This window comes from Salmo salar, chromosome ssa07 (genome assembly GCF_905237065.1).
Source record: "Salmo salar chromosome ssa07, Ssal_v3.1, whole genome shotgun sequence".
Taxonomy (NCBI): domain Eukaryota; kingdom Metazoa; phylum Chordata; class Actinopteri; order Salmoniformes; family Salmonidae; genus Salmo; species Salmo salar.
The window spans coordinates 34,048,115-34,068,126 of NC_059448.1; the positions used below are offsets into that span (position 1 = coordinate 34,048,115).

General features: G+C 41.9%; 1 protein-coding gene across 2 annotated transcripts; it reads left to right on the top strand.

Moving 5' to 3' along the window:
- Positions 1–266: 266 nt before the first annotated feature.
- Positions 267–18,620, top strand: LOC106609102 (transcription intermediary factor 1-alpha). Of its 2 annotated transcripts, none has more exons than XM_045721879.1 (17): positions 267–1,084; positions 1,230–1,348; positions 5,970–6,117; positions 6,297–6,429; positions 11,711–11,827; positions 11,957–12,071; positions 12,214–12,360; positions 12,539–12,653; positions 12,779–13,221; positions 13,513–13,644; positions 13,780–13,906; positions 14,036–14,093; positions 14,251–14,383; positions 14,511–14,878; positions 15,418–15,625; positions 15,811–15,966; positions 16,416–18,620. In XM_045721879.1, the coding sequence occupies exons 1-17, from the start codon at positions 787–789 to the stop codon at positions 17,043–17,045; spliced, it is 3,447 nt and encodes a 1,148-aa protein (XP_045577835.1). In that variant the 5' UTR covers positions 267–786; the 3' UTR covers positions 17,046–18,620. The 2 variants fall into 2 exon arrangements, with proteins under 2 accessions (XP_045577835.1, XP_014062980.1); XM_014207505.2 differs by having other exon boundaries at positions 267–1,075.
- Positions 18,621–20,012: the final 1,392 nt, after the last annotated feature.

Below are 20,012 nucleotides of genomic sequence, written 5' to 3' on the forward strand. Positions count from 1 at the left end.
TCCAGTACAGAAGTCCAGAGAGGACATTTGAGAGGAGATCAACTCCTCCCCAGGCTACTGGGTTTTGCTGGCAGGGACTTTGGGAGGGATTCATAAATTGATAATGAATGAGGAATCATGTAAGTAAATATGACTGTGAAAAAAATCTAATAAATGAACTTTTTTTTTTTTTACTTGGTACATTTATTTGCTTGTGTTGATTGCATTGAACAATTAAAAACGCCTTTCGAATTTAACAAGCTATTTTGGCCTGAACTGGTCGCTGTACCATAAAAATATCGGAGTGCATGCTGGGCACTCCGTGTGTGTTTTTTTTGGGGGAAAGAATGTTGCTTGTACAGATGGTAGCTAGCAATTTACATTGATAGAAGTTTGTATTGCACGTTTATTGTACAACATTACTATTCGGTGTCATCTACTATGGTTCAGTTTCATTGACACTAGGCAGCTATTTAATAACTAAATTACGTCATCCTTCGTGGTAGCAACTGTGTCATCTAGCTAACGTTAGCCATCTAGCTTCTCAACCGCAGAGTTAAACACTTTCAATTTATATTTTATACTAATGTTGGCTAAACCTGCCATTACTGTGGGTAATTTCGGGAGGTAGTATTATGTAGGAACCATGAAATTTGCTCGTGCAAGGCATATGTCCAACTGATTTCGACTTTAACAGACTGCAGAGAGACTAGCTAACATTAGCTAGTATCCGCTAGCTAGTTAACAGTGACTGGTTTCCAAGCACTCAAGTCCATCTTGAATAGGCACAAAGCAACAACCGAGACAATGGATGAGAGCCCAGAAGCTGCTGTGGACAACGATGACCTTGTTATTATTGTGGAAAACGAGGCAGAGAGCTTGCCAGCTGAAGAGGAGAGGGCGAAACAGCTAGGAGGTAGCATCGGTCTCATGGACACTTGCCCTGTCTGTAAGTTGAATTTCCACAACCGAGAGCCGAAACTTCTGCCATGCCTCCACTCTTTCTGCAAGAAGTGTCTTCCACCCCCTTCAAGGAACTTAGTCAACACTGAACAACGTCGCGACCCGCAACTTCAAGCGGACAACTCGAAACCACGTGAGATCCGTCAGTTTGTTTATCGGGAAGTTGATAACTGTACTGAAGTGCAGGATGATCATTGCAACTTTTCATTAAAATCCAGATGTCTTTTGTAACTTGATATTAGAAGATGCCTTACTCATTCCTGTGTATGTTATTCCCCTGGTTCCAGTCAATGTGATCCGCTGCCCAGTTTGTCGACAAGAGTGCTGGGAGGTGGAGGTGCTGGATAACTTCTTTGTGAAGGACTCTGTGGAGGTTCCCAGCAGCACAGTGGAGAAGACCAGTCAGGTGCGTTAATATTGGTTACCAGTAAGGGTGACAAATGGTACACTCGAATGGGGAAAACATTTTTCTGATAGTGGAGTCTGTTAAGGTCAGGTAGTACGTGCTTACTGACCGAGACCCAGGACACTAACAGTGCCTAGAGAAAGTATTCATACCCGTTTACTTATTCCACATTTTGTCGTGTTACAGCCTGAATTCAAAATGGATTAAATATTTTTTTTTCTCACCCATCTACACACAATGACAAAGTGAAAACATGTTTTTAGAAGTTGTTACAAATGTATTCAAAATTAAATACAGAACTATCAAATTTTTTATTTCACCTTCATTTAACCAGGTAGGCCAGTTGAGAACAAGTTCTCATTTACAACTGTGACCTGGCCAAGATAAAGCAAAGCACTGTGACAAAAACAACAGAGTTGCACATAAACAAATGTACAGTCAATCACACAATAGAAAAATCTATGTACAGTGTGTGCAAATGTAGAAGAGTATGGAGGTAAGGCAATAAATAGGCCATGAAGCGAAATAATTACAATTTAGCATTAACACTGGAATGGCAGATGTGCAGATGATGATGTGCAAGTAGAGAATAGAGATACTGAGGTGCAAAAGAACAAGATGGTAAGTAACAACATGGGGATGAGGTAGTTGGCTGTGCTATTTACACATTGGCTGTGTACAGGTACAGTGATTGGTAAGCTGCTCTGACAGCTGATGCTTAAATTTAGAGAGAGATATAAGACTCCAGCTTCAGTGATTTTTTTAAAAAAAAAATTATTTGATTATTATTTTATTTTTTTTGCAATTCGTTCCAGTCATTGGCAGCAGAGAACTGGAAGGAAAGGCGGCCAAAGGAAGTGTTGGCTTTGGGGATGACCAGTGAAATATACCTGCTGGAGTGTGTGCTACGGGTGGGTGTTGCTATGGTGACCAGTGACCTGAGATAAGGTGGGGCTTTACCTAGCAAAGACTTATAGATGACCTGGAGCCAGTGGGTTTGGCGCCAAATATGTAGTGAGGGCCAACCAACGAGAGCATACAGGTCGCAGTGGTGGGTAGTATAAGGATGGGGCTTTGGTGACAACATAAGTATTCACACCCCTGAGTCAATACTTTGTAGAACCAGAGATTACAGCTGTGAGTCTTTCTGGGTAACTCTAATAAAGGTCGACCGATTATGATTTTTCAACGCCGGTACCGATTATTGGAGGACCCAAAAAAGCCGATGCCGATTAATCGGCTAGTTTTATAAAAAAAAAACACATATATATATATTTTTTTTTTTTTTTGTGTAATAATGACAATTACAACAATACTGAATTAACACTTATTTTAACTTAATGTAATACATCAGTAAAATCAATTTAGCCTCAAATAAATAATGAAACATGTTCAATTTGGTTTAAATAATGCAAAAACAAAGTGTTGGAGAAGAAAATAAAAGTGCAATATGTGCCATGTAAGAAAGCTAACGTTTAAGTTCCTTGCTCAGAACATGAGAAAATATAAAAGCTGATGGTTCCTTTTAACATGAGTCTTCAAGATTCCCAGGTAAGAAGTTTTAGGTTGTAGTTATTATAGGACTATTTCTCTCTACGATATTCTATTTCATATACCTTTGACTATTGGATGTTCTTATAGGCACTTTAGTATTGCCAGTGTAACAGTATAGCTTCCGTCCCTCACCTCGCTCCTACCTGGGCTCGAACCAGGAACACATCAAGAACAGCCACCCTTGAAGCAGCGTTACCCATGCAGAGCAAGGGGAACAACTACTCCAAGTCTCAGAGCGAGTGACGTTTGAAACGCTATTAGTGCGCACACCGCTAACTAGCTAGCCATTTCACATCGGTTACACCAGCCTAATCTCGGGAGTTGATAGGCTTGAAGTCATAAACAGCGCAATGCTTGAAGCATTGCGAAGAGCTGCTGGCAAAACGCACGAAAGTGCTGTTTGAATGAATGCTTACGAGCCTGCTGGTGCCTACCACCGCTCAGTCAGACTGCTCTATGGAATCATAGACTTAGTTATAATATAATAACATACAGAAATACGAGCCTTAGGTCATTAATATGGTCGAATCCGGAAACTATCATCTCGAAAACAAAACGTTTATTCTTTCAGTGAAATACGGAACCGTTCCGTATTTTATCTAACGGGTGGCATCCCTAAGTCTAAATATTCCTGTTACATTGCACAACCTTCAATGTTATGTCATAATTACGTAAAATTCTGGCAAATTAGTTCACAACGAGCCAGGCGACCCAAACTGTTGCATATACCCTGACTCTGCGTGCAATGAACGCAAGAGAAGTGACACAATATCACCTGGTTAATATTGCCTGCTAACCTGGATATCTTTTAGCTAAATATGCAGGTTTAAAAATATATAGTTCTGTGTATTGATTTTAAGAAAGGCATTGATGTTTATGGTTAGGTACAATCGTGCAACGATTGTGCTTTTTTCGCAAATGCGCTTTTGTTAAATCATCCCCCCGTTTGGCGAAGTTGGCAGTCTTTGTTAGGAAGAAATAGTCTTCACACAGTTCGCAACGAGCCAGGTGGCCCAAACTGCTGCATATACCCTGACTCTGTTGCAAGAGGTGACACATTTTCCCTAGTTAAAAGAAATTCATGTTAGCAGGCAATATTAACAAAATATGCAGGTTTAAAAATATATACTTGTGTATTGATTTTAAGAAAGACATTGATGTTTATGCTTAGGTACACGTTGGAGCAACGACAGTCCTTTTTCGCGAATGCGCACCATATCGATTATATGCAACGGACAGGCTAAGGACAGGCTATGCAAAGGACAGGCTAGATAAACTAGTAATATCATCAACCATGTGTAGTTAACTAGTGATTATGATTGATTGATTGTTTTTTATAAGGTAAGTTTAATGCTAGCTAGCAACTTACCTTGGCTTCTTACTGCATTCGCGTAACAGGCAGGCTCCTCATGGAGTGCAATGTAAAGCAGGTGGTTAGAGCGTTGGACTAGTTAACCGTAAGGTTGCAAGATTGAATCCTCGAGCTGACGAGGTAAAAATCTGTTGTTCTGCCCCTGAACAAGGCAGTTAACCCACCGTTCCTAGGCCGTCATTGAAAATAAGAATGTGTTCTTAACTGACTTGCCTAGTTAAATAAAGGTGTAATTTTTTTTATTTTTATAAATCGGCCAAATCGGTGTCCAAAAATACCGATTTCAGATTGTTATGAAAACTTGAAATCGGCCCTAATTAATCGGCCATTCCGATTAATCAGTCGACCTCTACTCTCTAAGAGCTTTCCACACCTGGATTGTACAACATTTGGCCATTATCCTTTTCAAAATTCTTCAAGCTCTGTCAAATTGGTTGTTGATCATTGCTAGACAACCATTTTCACATCTTGCCATAGATCTTCTAGCATATTTAAGTAAAAACTTGAACTCGGCGCTCAAGAACATCCAATGTCTTATTGGTAAGAAACGCCAGTGTAGATGTCCTAGTGTTTTAGGTTTTTGACCTGCTGAAATGTGAATTCATCTCCCAGTGTCTGGTGGAAAGCAGACTGAACCAGGTTTCCCTCTAGGATTTTGCCTGTGCTTAGCTCAGTTTATTTTTTATCCTGAGAAACTTCCCAGTCCTTAACTATTACAGCATACCCATAACATGGTGAAACCACCACTATGCATGAACATATGGAGAGTAGTACTTAATAATGTGTTGTATTGGATTTGCCCCAAATAAAACACTGTATTCAGGACAAAATATGAATTGCTTTGCTACATTTTTTGCAGTAATACTTTAGTGCCTTGTTGCAAACAAAATGCAGGTTTCTCAATATTTTTGTTCTCTACAGGCTTCCTTTTCACTCTGTCTATTGGGTTAGTATTGTGGCGTAACTACAATGTTGCTCCATCCTCAGAGTTCTATCACAGCCATTAAACTCAAACTGTTTTTTTAAAGACCTTTGGCCTCATGGTGAAATCCCTGAGTGGTTTCCTTCCTCTCCGGCAACTGAGTTAGGAAATGCGCCTGTATCTTTGTATTGACAGGCAATCAAAAGTGTAAATAATAACTTCGCCATGCTCAAAGGGATATTCAATGTCTGCGTTTTTATTTTTACCCATCTAATAATAGAGGTGCCCTTTGCAAGGCATTGGAAAACCTTCCTGGTCTTTTGTGGTTTAATCTGTGTTTGAAATTCACTGCTCAACTGAGGGACCTTACAGATAATTGTGGGGTACAGAGATGAGGAATTCATTCAAAAATTATGTTAAACACTGTGTCCATGCAACATATGTGACTTGTTAAGTACATTTTTATTCCTGAACGTATTTAGGCTTGCCATAACAAGAGAATGAATACTTATTGACTCAAGACATTTAACCTAACATAATTCCACTTTGACATTATGGGGTATTGTGTGTAAGCCAGTGATAACAAATCTCTATTTAATCCATTTTAAATTCAGACTAACACAACAAAATGTGGAAAAAGTTCAGTGTGAATACTTTCTGAACGCACTGTATACCATGTGTCACCACTGAAACGTTGCCTTGCATAAGACTAAAATCATGGATTCAAGCAAAAACCAGTTCTTGCTCATATGTTCTCCCTTCCCTATTTCCAGGTGTGTATGAGTTGTGATGACAACACCGAGGCCACAGGGTTCTGTGTGGAGTGCGTGGAGTTCCTGTGTGTGACGTGTATTGAGGCCCACCAGAGGGTGAAGTTCACCAGGGATCATACCATACGGCAGAAGGAGGAGATGTCCCCAGGTAGCCTACTCTATGAAAATATGTGGCTTTCTGAATAGTATACTGTAACAAAATATAATATCCAGTGCCAAGGAAGGTGGAAGGTACAACGAAATCTATGAAACCACATCACAAATATGTAGAAAGGTAAATGCATAGTGATTTAGTTTCTTATATGCTAAATTCTTGTCTTATTCCAGAGGCTGTGGGTGCGTCCTCACAGAAGCCAGTGTTCTGTGACATCCACAAGCAGGAGCCTCTCAAACTGTTCTGTGAGACCTGTGACCGTCTCACCTGCAGGGACTGTCAGCTGCTCAAGCACAAAGACCACAAGTATGACTACATTATTTATTCACCCTTTATGTTTCCAGGTTAGTTTCAGAGAATCTCTTTTGTCGTGCCTAGCTACCTTAACTTCTTTGGGATAGGGGGCAGTATTTTCACGGCCGGATAAAAAACGTACCCAATTTAATCTGGTTACTACTCCTGCCCAGAAACTAGAATATGCATATAATTAGTAGATTTGGATAGAAAACACTCTAAAGTTTCTAAAACTGTTTGAATGGTGTCTGTGAGTATAACAGAACTCATATGGCAGGCCAAAACCTGAGAAGATTCCATGCAGGAAGTGCCCTGTCTGACAATTTGTTGTCCTTCTGTTGCATCTCTATTGAAAATACAGCATCTCTGCTGTAACGTGACATTTTCTAAGGCTTCCATTGGCTCTCTAAAGCCGCCAGAAAGTGGAATGGGGTGTCTGCTGTCTCTGGGCAAAGAACAGCAGCAGAATTTGTTAGTGGTCAGCCTGGGGACAGTGAGACTGAAAGGCGCGTTCACGAGACTGTTCTCTACAGGCTTCATTTTCACTCTGTCTATTGGGTTAGTATTGTGGCGTAACTACAATGTTGCTCCATCCTCAGAGTTCTATCACAGCCATTAAACTCAAACTGTTTTTTAAAGACCTTTGGCCTCATGGTGAAATCCCTGAGTGGTTTCCTTCCTCTCCGGCAACTGAGTTAGGAAATGCGCCTGTATCTTTGTATTGACAGGCAATCAAAAGTGTAAATAATAACTTCGCCATGCTCAAAGGGATATTCAATGTCTGCGTTTTTATTTTTACCCATCTACTAATAGAGGTGCCCTTTGCAAGGCATTGGAAAACCTTCCTGGTCTTTTGTGGTTTAATCTGTGTTTGAAATTCACTGCTCAACTGAGGGACCTTACTGTCTGACAATTTATTGTCCTTCTGTTGCATCTCTATTGAAAATACAGCATCTCTGCTGTAACGTGACATTTTCTAAGGCTTCCATTGGCTCTCTAAAGCCGCCAGAAAGTGGAATGGGGTGTCTGCTGTCTCTGGGAAAAGAACAGCAGCAGAATTTGTAAGTGGTCAGCCTGGGGACAGTGAGACGAAAGGCGCGTTCACGAGACTACTCCATTTTTTTCTTTCAGCCTTTGAATGAATACAACGTTGCCCGGTTGGACTATTATCGCTATTTTACGAGAAAAATTGCATAAAAATTGATTTTAAACAGCGTTTGACATGCTTCTAAGTACGGTAATGGAATATTTTGACATTTTTTGTCACGAAATGCGCTCGCGCATCACTCTTCGGATAGTGACCTGAACGCACGAACAAAACGGAGGTATTTGAATATAACTATGGATTATTTGGAACCAAAACAACATTTGTTGTTGAAGTAGAAGTCCTGGGAGTGCATTCTGACGAAGAACATCAAAGGTAATCCAATTTTTCTAATAGTAATTCTGAGTTTAGTGAGCCCCATACTTGGTGGGTGTCAAATTAGCTAGTCTGTGATGGCCGAGCTATGTACTCAGAATATTGCAAAATGTGCTTTCGCGAAAAGCTATTTTAAAATCTGACACCGCGATTGCATAAAGGAGTTCTGTATCTATAATTCTTAAAATAATTTATGTATTTTGTCAACGTTTATCATGAGTAATTTAGTAAATTCACCGGAAGTTTTCGGTGGGTATGCTAGTTCTGAACATCACATGCTAATGTAAAAAGCTGTTTTTTGATATAAATATGAACTTGATTGAACAAAACATGCATGTATTGTATAACATAATGTCCTAGGAGTGTCATCTGATGAAGATCATCAAAGGTTAGTGCTGCATTTAGCTGTGGTTTGGGTTTATGTGACATATATGCTTGCTTGGAAAATGGCTGTGTGATTATTTGTGTCTATGTACTCCCCTAACATAATCTAATGTTTTGCTTTCGCTGTAAAGCCTTTTTGAAATCGGACAATGTGGTTAGATTAACGAGAGTCTTATCTTTAAAATGGTGTAAAATAGTTGATTGATTGTTTGAGAAAATTGAATTGTGGTATTTTAGTTGGTTTTGTATTTTGCGCCGTGCGATGCCGTTGGCTGTTGGCTAGGGGTTCTGCAGGCGGAACGGGGTTCCGCTAGCGGAACGTCTGTCCTCAACAGGTTAACCTCTCTGGGGTGTGTGGGATGCTAGCTTCATTTTGGGCCCACTTCTTTTCACGGTCGCTGCGCTTAGACCGAGCGAGCTACGGTCAAGCGGGGCATCTCATTGAACTCGGCATGGCCTTGAGATTATGGTAATAGCATTGCAGGCTCTTTGTGTCTTTAACCTCTCTGGGACATGTGGGAAGCTAGCGTTCAACAGCCAGTGAAATAGCAGGGCGGCAAATTCAAAACAACAAATCTCATAATTCAAATTGCTCAAACATACAACTATTATATCCCATTTTAAAGATACACTTCTCATTAATCCAACCACATTGTCCAATTTCAAAAAGGCTTTACGGCAAAAGCATAACATTAGATTATGTTAGGACAGCGTCGAGACAAGAAAAACCACACAGCCATTTTCCAAGCAAGGAGAGGTGTCACAAAAACCAGAACTACAGCTATAATTAATCACTAACCTTTGATGATCTTCATCAGATGGCACTCATAGGACTTCATGTTACACAATACATGTATGTTTTGCTCGATAAAGTTCATATTTATATCCAAAAACCCCATTTTACATTGGCGTGTAATGTTCAGAAATGTTTTGCCTCCCAAAACTGCCAGTGAATGAGCACATCAATTTACAGAAATACGCATCATAAACATTGATAAAATATACAACTGTTATTCAAAGAATTATAGATACACTTCTCCTTAATGCAACCGCTGTGTACGATTTCCAAAAAGCTTTACAGCGAAAGCACACTTTGAAATAATCTGAGTACAGCGCTCAGTCACAAAACCAAACCCGCCATTTTGTGGAGTCAACGAAACTCAGAAATAGCATTATAAATATTCACTTACCTTTGATCTTCATCGGAATGCACTCCCAGGAATCCCAGTTTCACAACAAATGTTCATTTGTTTCGATAAATTCCATCCTTTATGTCCAAATACCTCCTTTTTGTTCGCGCGTTCAGTCGAGTAATCCAAATCCACTGTGCTAGAGCAGTTAGTTCAGGCGAATAGTCAAAGTTATATTACAGTTCGTAGAAACATGTCAAACGATGTATAGAATAAATCTTTAGGATGTTTTTATCATAAATCTTCCATAATATTCCAACTGGACGATTCCTTTGTCTTCAAAAAAGAAAAGGAACACAGCTAACTCTCACGGGAGCGCGCGCCACTGAGTTTGTCATTTTCTCAGTCATCTGATTCCAATGGCTCTTATTCTCTCCCCATTCACAGTAGAAGCATGAAACAACGTTCTAAAGACTGTTGACATCTAGTGGAAGCCTTAGGAAGTGCAAAATGACCCCACAGACACTGTATATTGGATAGGGAATCACTTGGAAAAACTACAAACCTCAGATTTCCACACTTCCTGGTTGGATTTTTTTTCTCAGGTTTTTGCCTGCCAAATGAGTTCTGTTATACTCACAGTCATCATTCAAACAGTTTTAGAAACTTCAGTGTTTTCTATCCAAATCTACTAATAATATGCATGTCTTAGCTTCTGGGACTGAGTAGCAGGCAGTTTACTCTGGGCACCTTCTTCTTCCGGACGTCAAAATACTGCCCCCTACCCCGATTAAGTTAAAGGGATACTTCGGGATTTTGACGATGAGGACCCTAATTTACTTACCCAGAGTCAGATGAACTAGTGGATACAATTCTTATGTCTCTGTGTCCAGTATGAAGGAAGTTAGTTAGTTTCTAGAGCCAATGCTAACTAGTGTAAGCACAATGACTGGAAGTCTGTGGGCTTCTGCTAGCATGCTGTATCTGCTAGCATTAACTGGAAGTCGCTCTGTATAAGAGCATCTTTCTAAACGACTTCAATGTAACAAGAGACCTACCTATCAGAGGTCTGGGTTGAAACCTTCAATAGTCAATATTATACTCAAACTGGTTCTATATTTTGAAGTATTGTTTTTGTACCTGTGCTTCATGTGTTGGTATTAATCCTCTGTGTGGATTTTCAGGTGAACAAAAAGGAGAGCAGTCGTTGATAAGATCAATAAAAATCCATCTGGTTTATTACAAGAATTCAGGGAGAACACCTCTAATTATATATTAATCATACAGCACTGAAGGTTCTGTAAACAGAGGCTTGTAGGAAGTCACATGAACTGCTACAGAATCTGTGTCTCAGATACATTACATTATCAGTGTGCCCTAGGCTCAGACAAACTTTAACCATAACATTCAACACAGACAGACATTTGATACTAGCAGTTAAACAGGTGTAAGGCGGAACATCAACTTGTACTTAACAAAAATATAACGTAACATGTTGGTCCCACGTTTCATGAGCTGAAACAAAAGATCCCATTTTCCATATGCACAAAAGGCTTATTTCTCTAAAATTTTGTGCACACATTTGTTTACATTCCCTGTTAGTGAACATTTCTTATTTATCAAGCCAATCCATCCACCTGACAGGTGTGGCATATCAAGAAGCTGATTAAGCAGCATGATCATTACACCGGTGCATCTTGTGCTAGGGACAATAAAAGGCCACTCTAAAATGTGCAGTTTTGTCACACAACACGATGCCACAGATGTCGCATGCAATTGGCATGCTGACTGAAGGAATGTCTACCAGAGTTGTTGCCAGATAATTTAATCTTCATTTCTCCACCATAAGCCGCCTCCAATGTTGTTTTAGAGAATTTGGCAGTATGTCAAACCGGCCTCACAACCGCAGACCACGTGTAACCACGCCAGCCCAGGACCTGCACATTCGGCTTCTTTACCTGAAACTGAGGAGTATATCTACCTGTAATAAAGCCCTTTGTACAGATGGTAGCTAGCAATTTCCCTTTGGCTGTGCCCCCTGCCCAGTCATGTGAAATCCATAGATTAGGGCCTAATTTTATTTTAATTGGCTGATTTCCTTTTATGAGCTTTAACTCAGTAAATTTGTTACAACAGATAATTATAGACTAACAGGTGCAAAATGACTTAATTAAATATGGTACTTAAACATACGTGGTTAATTCCTGTTTCCCTTCCCCAAGGGAACGCATCTGTCTGCGTCTCCCAGCACAAACAGTTATGTTTTTTACACATCAATCAATATCACCAGTAAATCAAATACAGGAAAATAATTACTCAAGTAATTTCCCATTACACTCTGCATATCTTGTCTCTCCAGTTACCAGTTCCTTGAAGACGCCTACAGAAACCACAGGCAACACCTGGAAAACATGACGCATCAGCTACAGGAGAAGAGGAAAGCCATAGAAGAAGTGTCCAATTGCATCAACAATGGGTAATTACATACACTAAACATGCAAACTAAACTCACATGTCATGGTATGTACATAGACACGTTCAATAGCATGACTGACTACAGGCAAACTCATAATTTCCTGCTTTTCTACTATCTTTATTCTTTCAGACTCCAGCAAGTCGATGAAAACCGCAAGTCTGTCACCAATGAGATAAAGAAGTCAATTTGCAACTTGATCATGGAGATCAACAGAAAGGGAAAAATCTTGGTCAATCAACTTGAGGTATGCTTGTTAAACAGGACATGAGCAATCACATCATTCCACCACATAATAAAATAATGTACACTTCTGCTGACATGGCGCTAATCACACTATGTGAGCATATTTGTAAGTAGCTTTGTGCTAATCATGGTGGTTGTGTCAGACACTGACGAAGGACCATGAGGTCGGACTAAAGAAACAACAAGAAGATGTCAGCCACCTGACCAGACATCTAGATCACGTCATCAACTTCACCAAGTGGGCCACAGCCAGTCACAGTGGCACAGCTCTCCTGTACTGCAAGAGATTGGTAGGAACCATGACTTTCACTAGGGAGATGGATTTATTTTGGCCTACCTTTTAATCCCAATGTTGACCTAAATTGTTCAGACAGCTCTGTGTAGAAATTCACATTGGAAACTGAATTTGTTATGTTCAAAAGCATTAGGCTACTACAATTTGAGTGATTCAGAAATGTTTTCTTTCAGATTCTTTGCCAAATCCATTACCTAATGAGGGCCAACTGTAACGCATCCATCGTCCCTCAGAGCTCAGTCCGCTTCCAGTGTCGCTCCGGTTTCTGGGCCTCAAATGTCGATCTTGGTAAGAACGCTAAAACTTCAGTTCTGACGGATACTGTAGGCGTAATTCAAAATCATCCCCATGATGTTAAATGCAGACATTGTTGAACATTTTTTTTCTTCTCATGTTTCTGTGTATTTCCTAAGGGTCTTTGGCAGTAGAGAGAATCCCTGGTCGTCAGCCCAGTTCCATGCAGCAGGGCTTCCCTCCTGGCCACCCCAGCCAGCCTGGCCCCGGCCCCAGAGGAGAGGGCCCTCCCGGGGCTTTCCCTCCAGGCTCCTCCGCCCACCAGCGTGGGAGCACCCTGGCCCAGCTCCAGCTGCAGGTAGAGAAACTTGCCCAGCACCCCAACAGGGCTGGACAGCCCCCTCCCAACCACTGGTCCTGGTACCAGCAGGGTCTGAAGCTCCCGGGGCCAGGGGGCCCCCCTCCACAGAGGCCCCACCAGGGGGGTTCTCCGTCACAAGGTCCCCCCAACATGGTACAGATCCAGCAGCCGGGCCGGAGTTACGGACCCTCCGGGCCCCAAACCCATCCCAACCCCAGGAGCCCCACCTCTATGCTGCAAAACACAGGATTCCCTCCTCAGGTATTTGTTATTCTTAAAAAAATATGTATATATTTCTTATCCCTTTTTTAAGTTGTAGATTTGCTCTTTGCTGTTATCAGACAGTGTACAATAAGACTGAGCCACTGAGAACATGCTATTTCAGTTGTGATAAAATGGAGACAAGCTGATGCAAAGACACCAGTTATGATTAAAATGTTTACTGAGTTGTGTTATTGCCTGTAGTAATCCATGTTTAGCATTTGTCATAATTCGCCTACAAATTGCAAGACTTGTGAAAAATGCTTACCTCTGACTTTTGTGCCATTCTAGTCTCTGAGGGATCTCATCCACAACTCCAGCTTCCCTCCCAAACCAATGGATGTGTTACAGGGTACCTCCCGCTACTCTCATGCACCCCCTTCCAACACAGGATCCATCAGCACTCAAGCCTCTATACACCAGGTACATGCGGTTTCCCGTAAGCTGAAGCTGAAACTCATGATTTAATATATTTACATGTATTTTATGTCTCAATGGTTGTGTATTTGCCACACACACACAAACGAGAAATAGAGTAACTCTGGTTGTTGTTTTCAGCGTAACATGATGGAAGCCGCACAACTGAGGAGGAGTGACCCCAGTGGAGCTTCATCATCATTATCCATGCCCAACCCCAGAGCTAGTTATGCTCCGAGCCAAGCTACTGCCTTCCCAGACAGACATGGTAGGCGTCTTACCCTCATACTTCCCTCATTTGTTACATGCAAAACAAACATGAAATATAATTAAATGAGCTATTCATGCCCAAACATAATTTATTCTCATTAAAACCACTTTCTCTTTCTCTCCTCAGCACAAGGAAGACAGAATTCCCCCATGTCCAAATCTTCTTCCTCTGAAGCCAACATAGGGTAGGTGAACCCCACTCCCACACCACAGGGTGCTGTCCTCTTTACACCCCACACCAAGTTCACAGTATGTACCTTTTGGTGGATGTGTTCCTGGCTGTAATATCTGTACCATGAGGTTGATGTGTTCCTGGTTGTAATATGTGGTTCGGTGTTGAAGGTCTGCTTCCTGGAAGCGCACAGAGCCTAATGCGGCGGCTCCACCCTCCTCAGCTAAGCGGAGGCGAAGGTCGTCCCCCGGACCAATCATTGTCATCAAGGACGAACCAGAGGACGATGACGAAGTCAGCTTTGTAAGTATGACTGCATTTACACACTCTCAGTATGTGTCTATCTCTGTGTGCCTTTGAAAGAGGTATATTGTATACAATCAAGTATGAAAGATGATAGAATCTCCCTAGTCTCTCTTCCATCCTCCAGGTGCAGTCTAGTGTTGGAGCCTCAGCCAGCCTGCCAGACAGCAGTACAGGCATCCAGCCCAAGCCCCAGTCCCAGCCCCAGCAGCAATCTCTCCCAGCACCCATGGTGGAGCCCCAGCCGGAGCCCCAGCCGGAGCCGGAGCCCCAGCCAGAGCCCCAGCCAGAGCCAGAGCCCCAGCCAGAGACCCAGGTAGAGCTGGAGGCAGACCCCCAACCAGACCCAGAAAAGGCCCCAAGTGTCCCTGAAGACGACCCCAATGAAGACTGGTGCGCTGTGTGTCAGAACGGAGGAGAACTGCTCTGCTGTGACCGATGTCCCAAAGTCTTCCATCTGAACTGTCATATACCTACACTTAGAGAGTCTCCCAGGTAATTAACACCTACTTTTAAATTTCTATGTGCCACTCACAGCTACACTGTCCTACCTGCTCTGCCTGTTAAATTTAATACACCTGGGCCTCCCAAGTGGCGCAGTGGTCTAAGGCACTGCATTGCAGTGCTAGCTGTGCCACGAGAGATCCTGGTTCGAACCAGGATCTCTACCAGGAGACCCATAGGGCGGCTCACAACTGGCCCAGCATCGTCCGGTTTAGGGGAGGGTTTGGCCGGCAGGGATGTTCTTGTCCCATCGCGGCTCCTGTGGCGGGCCGGGCGCAGTGCCTGCTGGGTTGTGTTTCGGAGGAAGCACGGCTCTCGACCTTCGCCTCTCCGAGTCCGTACGGGAGTTGCAGCGATGGAACAAGACTAACTACCAATTGGATACCATGAAAAGGGGGTAAAAAATAAATATATAATTAAAAATGTAATAAAGCTGTCTCTGAAGGGTGATTAGTTAGCAGTACCTTGTAATATGAACTGGGGTTATTGCAATATTGAGACTGAATTCACTAACCCCCCTATGTTTCCAGTGGTGAGTGGTTCTGTTCGTTCTGTCGTGACCTGACCAGTCCTGAGATGGTGTATAACCCAGATAGCCAGGGAGAATTGCCAGCCATGAAGGAAGAGCCAGGATCAGAGGGATTCCCTCCAGTTGATAAAAGGAAATGTGAGAGACTGTTGCTCTGCATCTACTGCAACGAGTTCAGTACAGATTTCCAGGAGCCTGCCTCACCGTCGGTAAGACTGCAATTACCAACTGCCCCATAGAAAGTTTTTGCTCTGTAGTTTTAATTAAATCAATACGATACGACTTTGTCTATGGAATCAGAAAAATTGTCTTAACTCCCAATCCCCAGACACCACACATTTTGGTTAATTTATCACAGTTAAGTAATGATGGTTCCCCCATCTGATATGTCTAGTCAATCCCAGAGTATAAGGAGCTGATTGAGACTCCAATGGACCTGTCCATAGTGAAGAGCAGGCTGGAATCTAAGGAGAGCCCACGTTACTGCAGTGCTGAGGAGTTTGTCAAGGATGTCAGGCTCATATTCAGGAACTGTGCAAAGTATTACCAGGTATGGCAAGACTACACGACACACAATATGACGAACTTAGAATGGATTATTGTGCTGGCGTACCACACTAGAATAATAAATAAATAAAAAAATTTTTTTGCATTGGACCACAACTGAAAATGCCCTGGTTTCCCAGACCCAAGTTAAGCCTATTTAGAATGGACTAAAAGTATGCTCAATGTCTAGTAGAAGGCTTAATTTAGGTCTGGGGAAACCAGCCCTAAATGTGTTAACAGAATTCAGACAGACACAACACTTCTGTTTTGTTTAATTAGAGATATACATAGCATACAGTAATGTGCTTGTTTTCCTATTTTATTCCTTATGACAGTGCTTTCAGTGCTTTCGCTTCTGCTTTGCTTGGTCTTTGAGCTCGGGTAACTGTAAAGCACTTTGTGACAACTGCTGATGCAAAAAGGCTTCATAAAATACTTTTGTTTCATTGACAGGCTGACACTGAGGTGGGAGGTGCAGGACTGAGCCTGGAGGAGTACTTTGAAGAGCAACTGAAGTTCCTCTACCAAGACAGGAGCTTCCCTGGGGGCAGAGAGGAGGGCATGATACCCCCTGTGGAGGACGAGATGGAAGAAGGGATGGAAGACGATGGGATGGCTCCTAACGAAGGGGATATGCCCCCTGTCGAGGACGACCTAACACCTGTTGAAGAAGGGATGACTTCTATGGAGAAAGAAGGAACTGAAGAGGGGATGGATCCTGTGGAAGGAGAGTTGGAGGAAGAAGGGATACCTCCTTTAGAAGAGAGCATGGAAGAGGAAGAGACTTCTCCAGTGAAAGAAGACTCACCACCTTGTGATGCTACTGAACCAGTAGATCCATCAACAAGGGGTGCATCATCGCCCAACCTTTCCAGCAAGGAGGCTCCCCAACCCCTCTCAGATACTCCAGACAACCCTCCCTGCGAGGAGGAGGCCCCCCAACCCCTCTCGGATACCCCAGACAACCCTCCTGACTCACAAGGCACCAGCCCTGCTGACTCCCAGGGCACTAGCCCTGCTGCAGGCTTAGCCACAGAAAATGAGGGGACGACTGAAGTGAGAGACAAAGCAGAAGAGGAATGATTCTTGTTCTTCCACTGTAAATTGGACGGCCAATAAAGCTTTTTGAATTATCTATAGGATCTGTTGTCTGAAAATACAGGGAGACCTCTTTGCTGCATCATACACTTTCTGATATGATTTGCAATAATAAATAAAACAGAGAAACCTGGGATGTATAACAGGGTACAGAGATGGACAATGAATGCACAAATGTTTGTCTTGTTACAAAGCAATGTAGCTACATGTATGAACTAATAATGCACAGACTGTCTGCTGAGATTGAGAAGTTACAATCATGGTGTAACTGATTAACTTTCTACAATAACAATCATAACACACAAATAATGTCCATTACTGATAAGTTGTCTGCAATTTTCCATGTTGGCTTTTGTAAAGATGAATGCCATATAATACTGTATATTTATAATAATGTAAGTTTATTTATCCAACTCTAAAGGAAAAATAACTGCAAAGACCGAACTCCATGAAAACCATAGCCCCACATCACGTCTTAACTCTGGTCAATCATTTTTAACAGACATTTTTATGTGTAGTTGTGTTTGTGTTATAATTTAGTTAAATTATAGGCTACTCATGTACAGAACATTGTAAAGGAGGTATTCTGAAAGGTAGACTCAGCGATACAACATAGATGCAAAAAGTAAACTGCATAGAGGGTCAATTTCAGTGACAACAAAGAGCGTGAGGCTCAACTTCTCTGCTGTTTTGGTGCCCTGGCTACCGTGAAGCCAACTGTGCACATGAGCAGATACTGTGTGAGGGCGAAGCCTTGCATCTACTCATCTCAATATCTGATGTGCTGCTGGTGGCAATGTCATTTCGCGTAGTCTACCTTTTAAGACTGTTCACTAGATTACAGGGATGCAAAATGTAAATATTTTTCTCAGAATGAACGTGCAGTGTTCTCGAATGGTGCTGCTTGCTTTTTGGCATGTAAAGAGAACCAAACTGTTCCCCTCACTTTTCCTTGTTGCATGTTTTCTTGTTGCCTGGCTACCCAGACTTGGTCTGGCCGAACGCTGCGCCACACCCACGGACGTTAATTTCTTCTCCACTATCAATCTGGATCTATGTACCTCCCCAACCCTTCACCGAATGCGAACACATTTGGGGCCGTCTGATTGGTCCAGAGACCGATGGGTTGGGCCAGAGCCAGAACACACGTGGGTAAAGCGTCCAGTTAGAAAATGTGTAATTGACTTTAATACTCTGATTGGTTAGAGATGATCCAATCGATGAAGACTTTGTTTTGTACAACGCCCCTCATCCCCACCACAAGACTTCAATAGATGCTCTAAAGAGGTCACTGGAAAGCAGACTGGGGGGGATAGAAGAAGGATGCCAGGTTGGTGCACATTCAACAAATCTGATCTAACAAAGTGGATATTCGTCAAATCCGTTGTGATTGATGTATTGTAACAGGCCCACTGTGGTTACTAAAATCTGATTTGGCTTTTTTTGCTGCATAACATTTAGAAGTAGTCCCTTTTCAGGTTTAGAAGTGACTGCTAAATGCTAACTCGTGTTAGTATAAGCTGGTAGCATACAATAAAACTTTAAATGCTAAGTCTCAAATAGCCGCTTGTCCGTTTTAATAGCCGGGTAATGCCCCACATTTCAGCAAATAAATGCCCCTTTCAAATAAATGCAGGGTCTAAATGAATTGTTTACAGAGGTTACCAGGAATTTCCAAAAACAGTCAACTTCCGGAGTACTGACCCCCAGAAATCGGCCAATCGCCTTCTAGTGGCGAAAGTAAGAACTGCCGGAAATGCAGTCAGGAGAATGATGATTCTGTCAATAAAAAGTTTTTAAAATATTTTTTTTAACAGGCATACTAAGACAAAAGTCAATGATAACACATTAGTGTAGGAAATGAAGAAATTTATTAAATTGACGGAAGTGAATTCTGGAATTAAGCAAATATTCAAATGAGCAAAAGCTGCATTAAGGAATTTAATGCCTGGCTCAAATTGTAGCCTGGCTCAAATAGACGCCTGTTGTGTTCAGTGATTTAAGCAAATAAACACTGGGCTATTAATTGTGGTACAGTAGCTAGCAGAGAAATCAGTGGTGTTAGTCAAAGTCGTTTTAACTTTAGTAGAGTTGATTGGTGACAATGACATGAACATGTACTGGGGTTGACAACCATACAAGCATTATACTCAGATTTGTACCTCAACATAGTGTGAAATACACATATAAACAATAGCCTAAATGTAGACAAATTTTGCTGGTGGTCAATGAGGAGATTTGGGCGCTTTCCCGCAGGCATCTTTCCCCATGCGTTTCCATGGCATTTCCATTGTTTTAATTGAGTTCTATTGATCTCTTTACCACATCTATAATGACAGCCTCAGACTAAAGTATGTAGCAAATGACAGAGCAACGGAAGAATTTAATGTGAGTCGTAAGGCTAGTTTTCTTGTTTAACCTCCTTGATAAGTCTCTGAAGTAGAGATAGGAGACCATTCAGTTCCTATCAAGTCACTGGTGTAAGGCGACCAGACTTCTTGTTTAAACCAGAATATCATGCAACCTTGTATACTCCAATATCTCTATCAGTGAAATGGTAGCATCAGAGCACGAATTACAGGGGGCAGGTGGGTCTCAGGCCCCCTATAAGACATGAGTCCCCCTGAATGTAGCAAAGTCAAACTTTGGGGGAGGTCTCTAAATAATGCTACTTTAACCATTCTCCTATTTGTTTTAAATGCAATCTGTACTTCTACAGTGGTATATATACAAATAAAAGCTTATTCCAAATTAAATGAATACCCCTACCTCTGTGTCATGGTTTAAAAAAACATCCCCATGTGGCTGCACTTTTCATCTTGGGACAGTCCCATATCACAACCCTTTTTCCGGTGACCCAACTTCTTTCTACAAAAAAAGGTCCTTATGTCAGCAAAACGCATGAATGAATTCAGGCTACAAGAGTGCAAGTCCAATTACAATCATTGAATG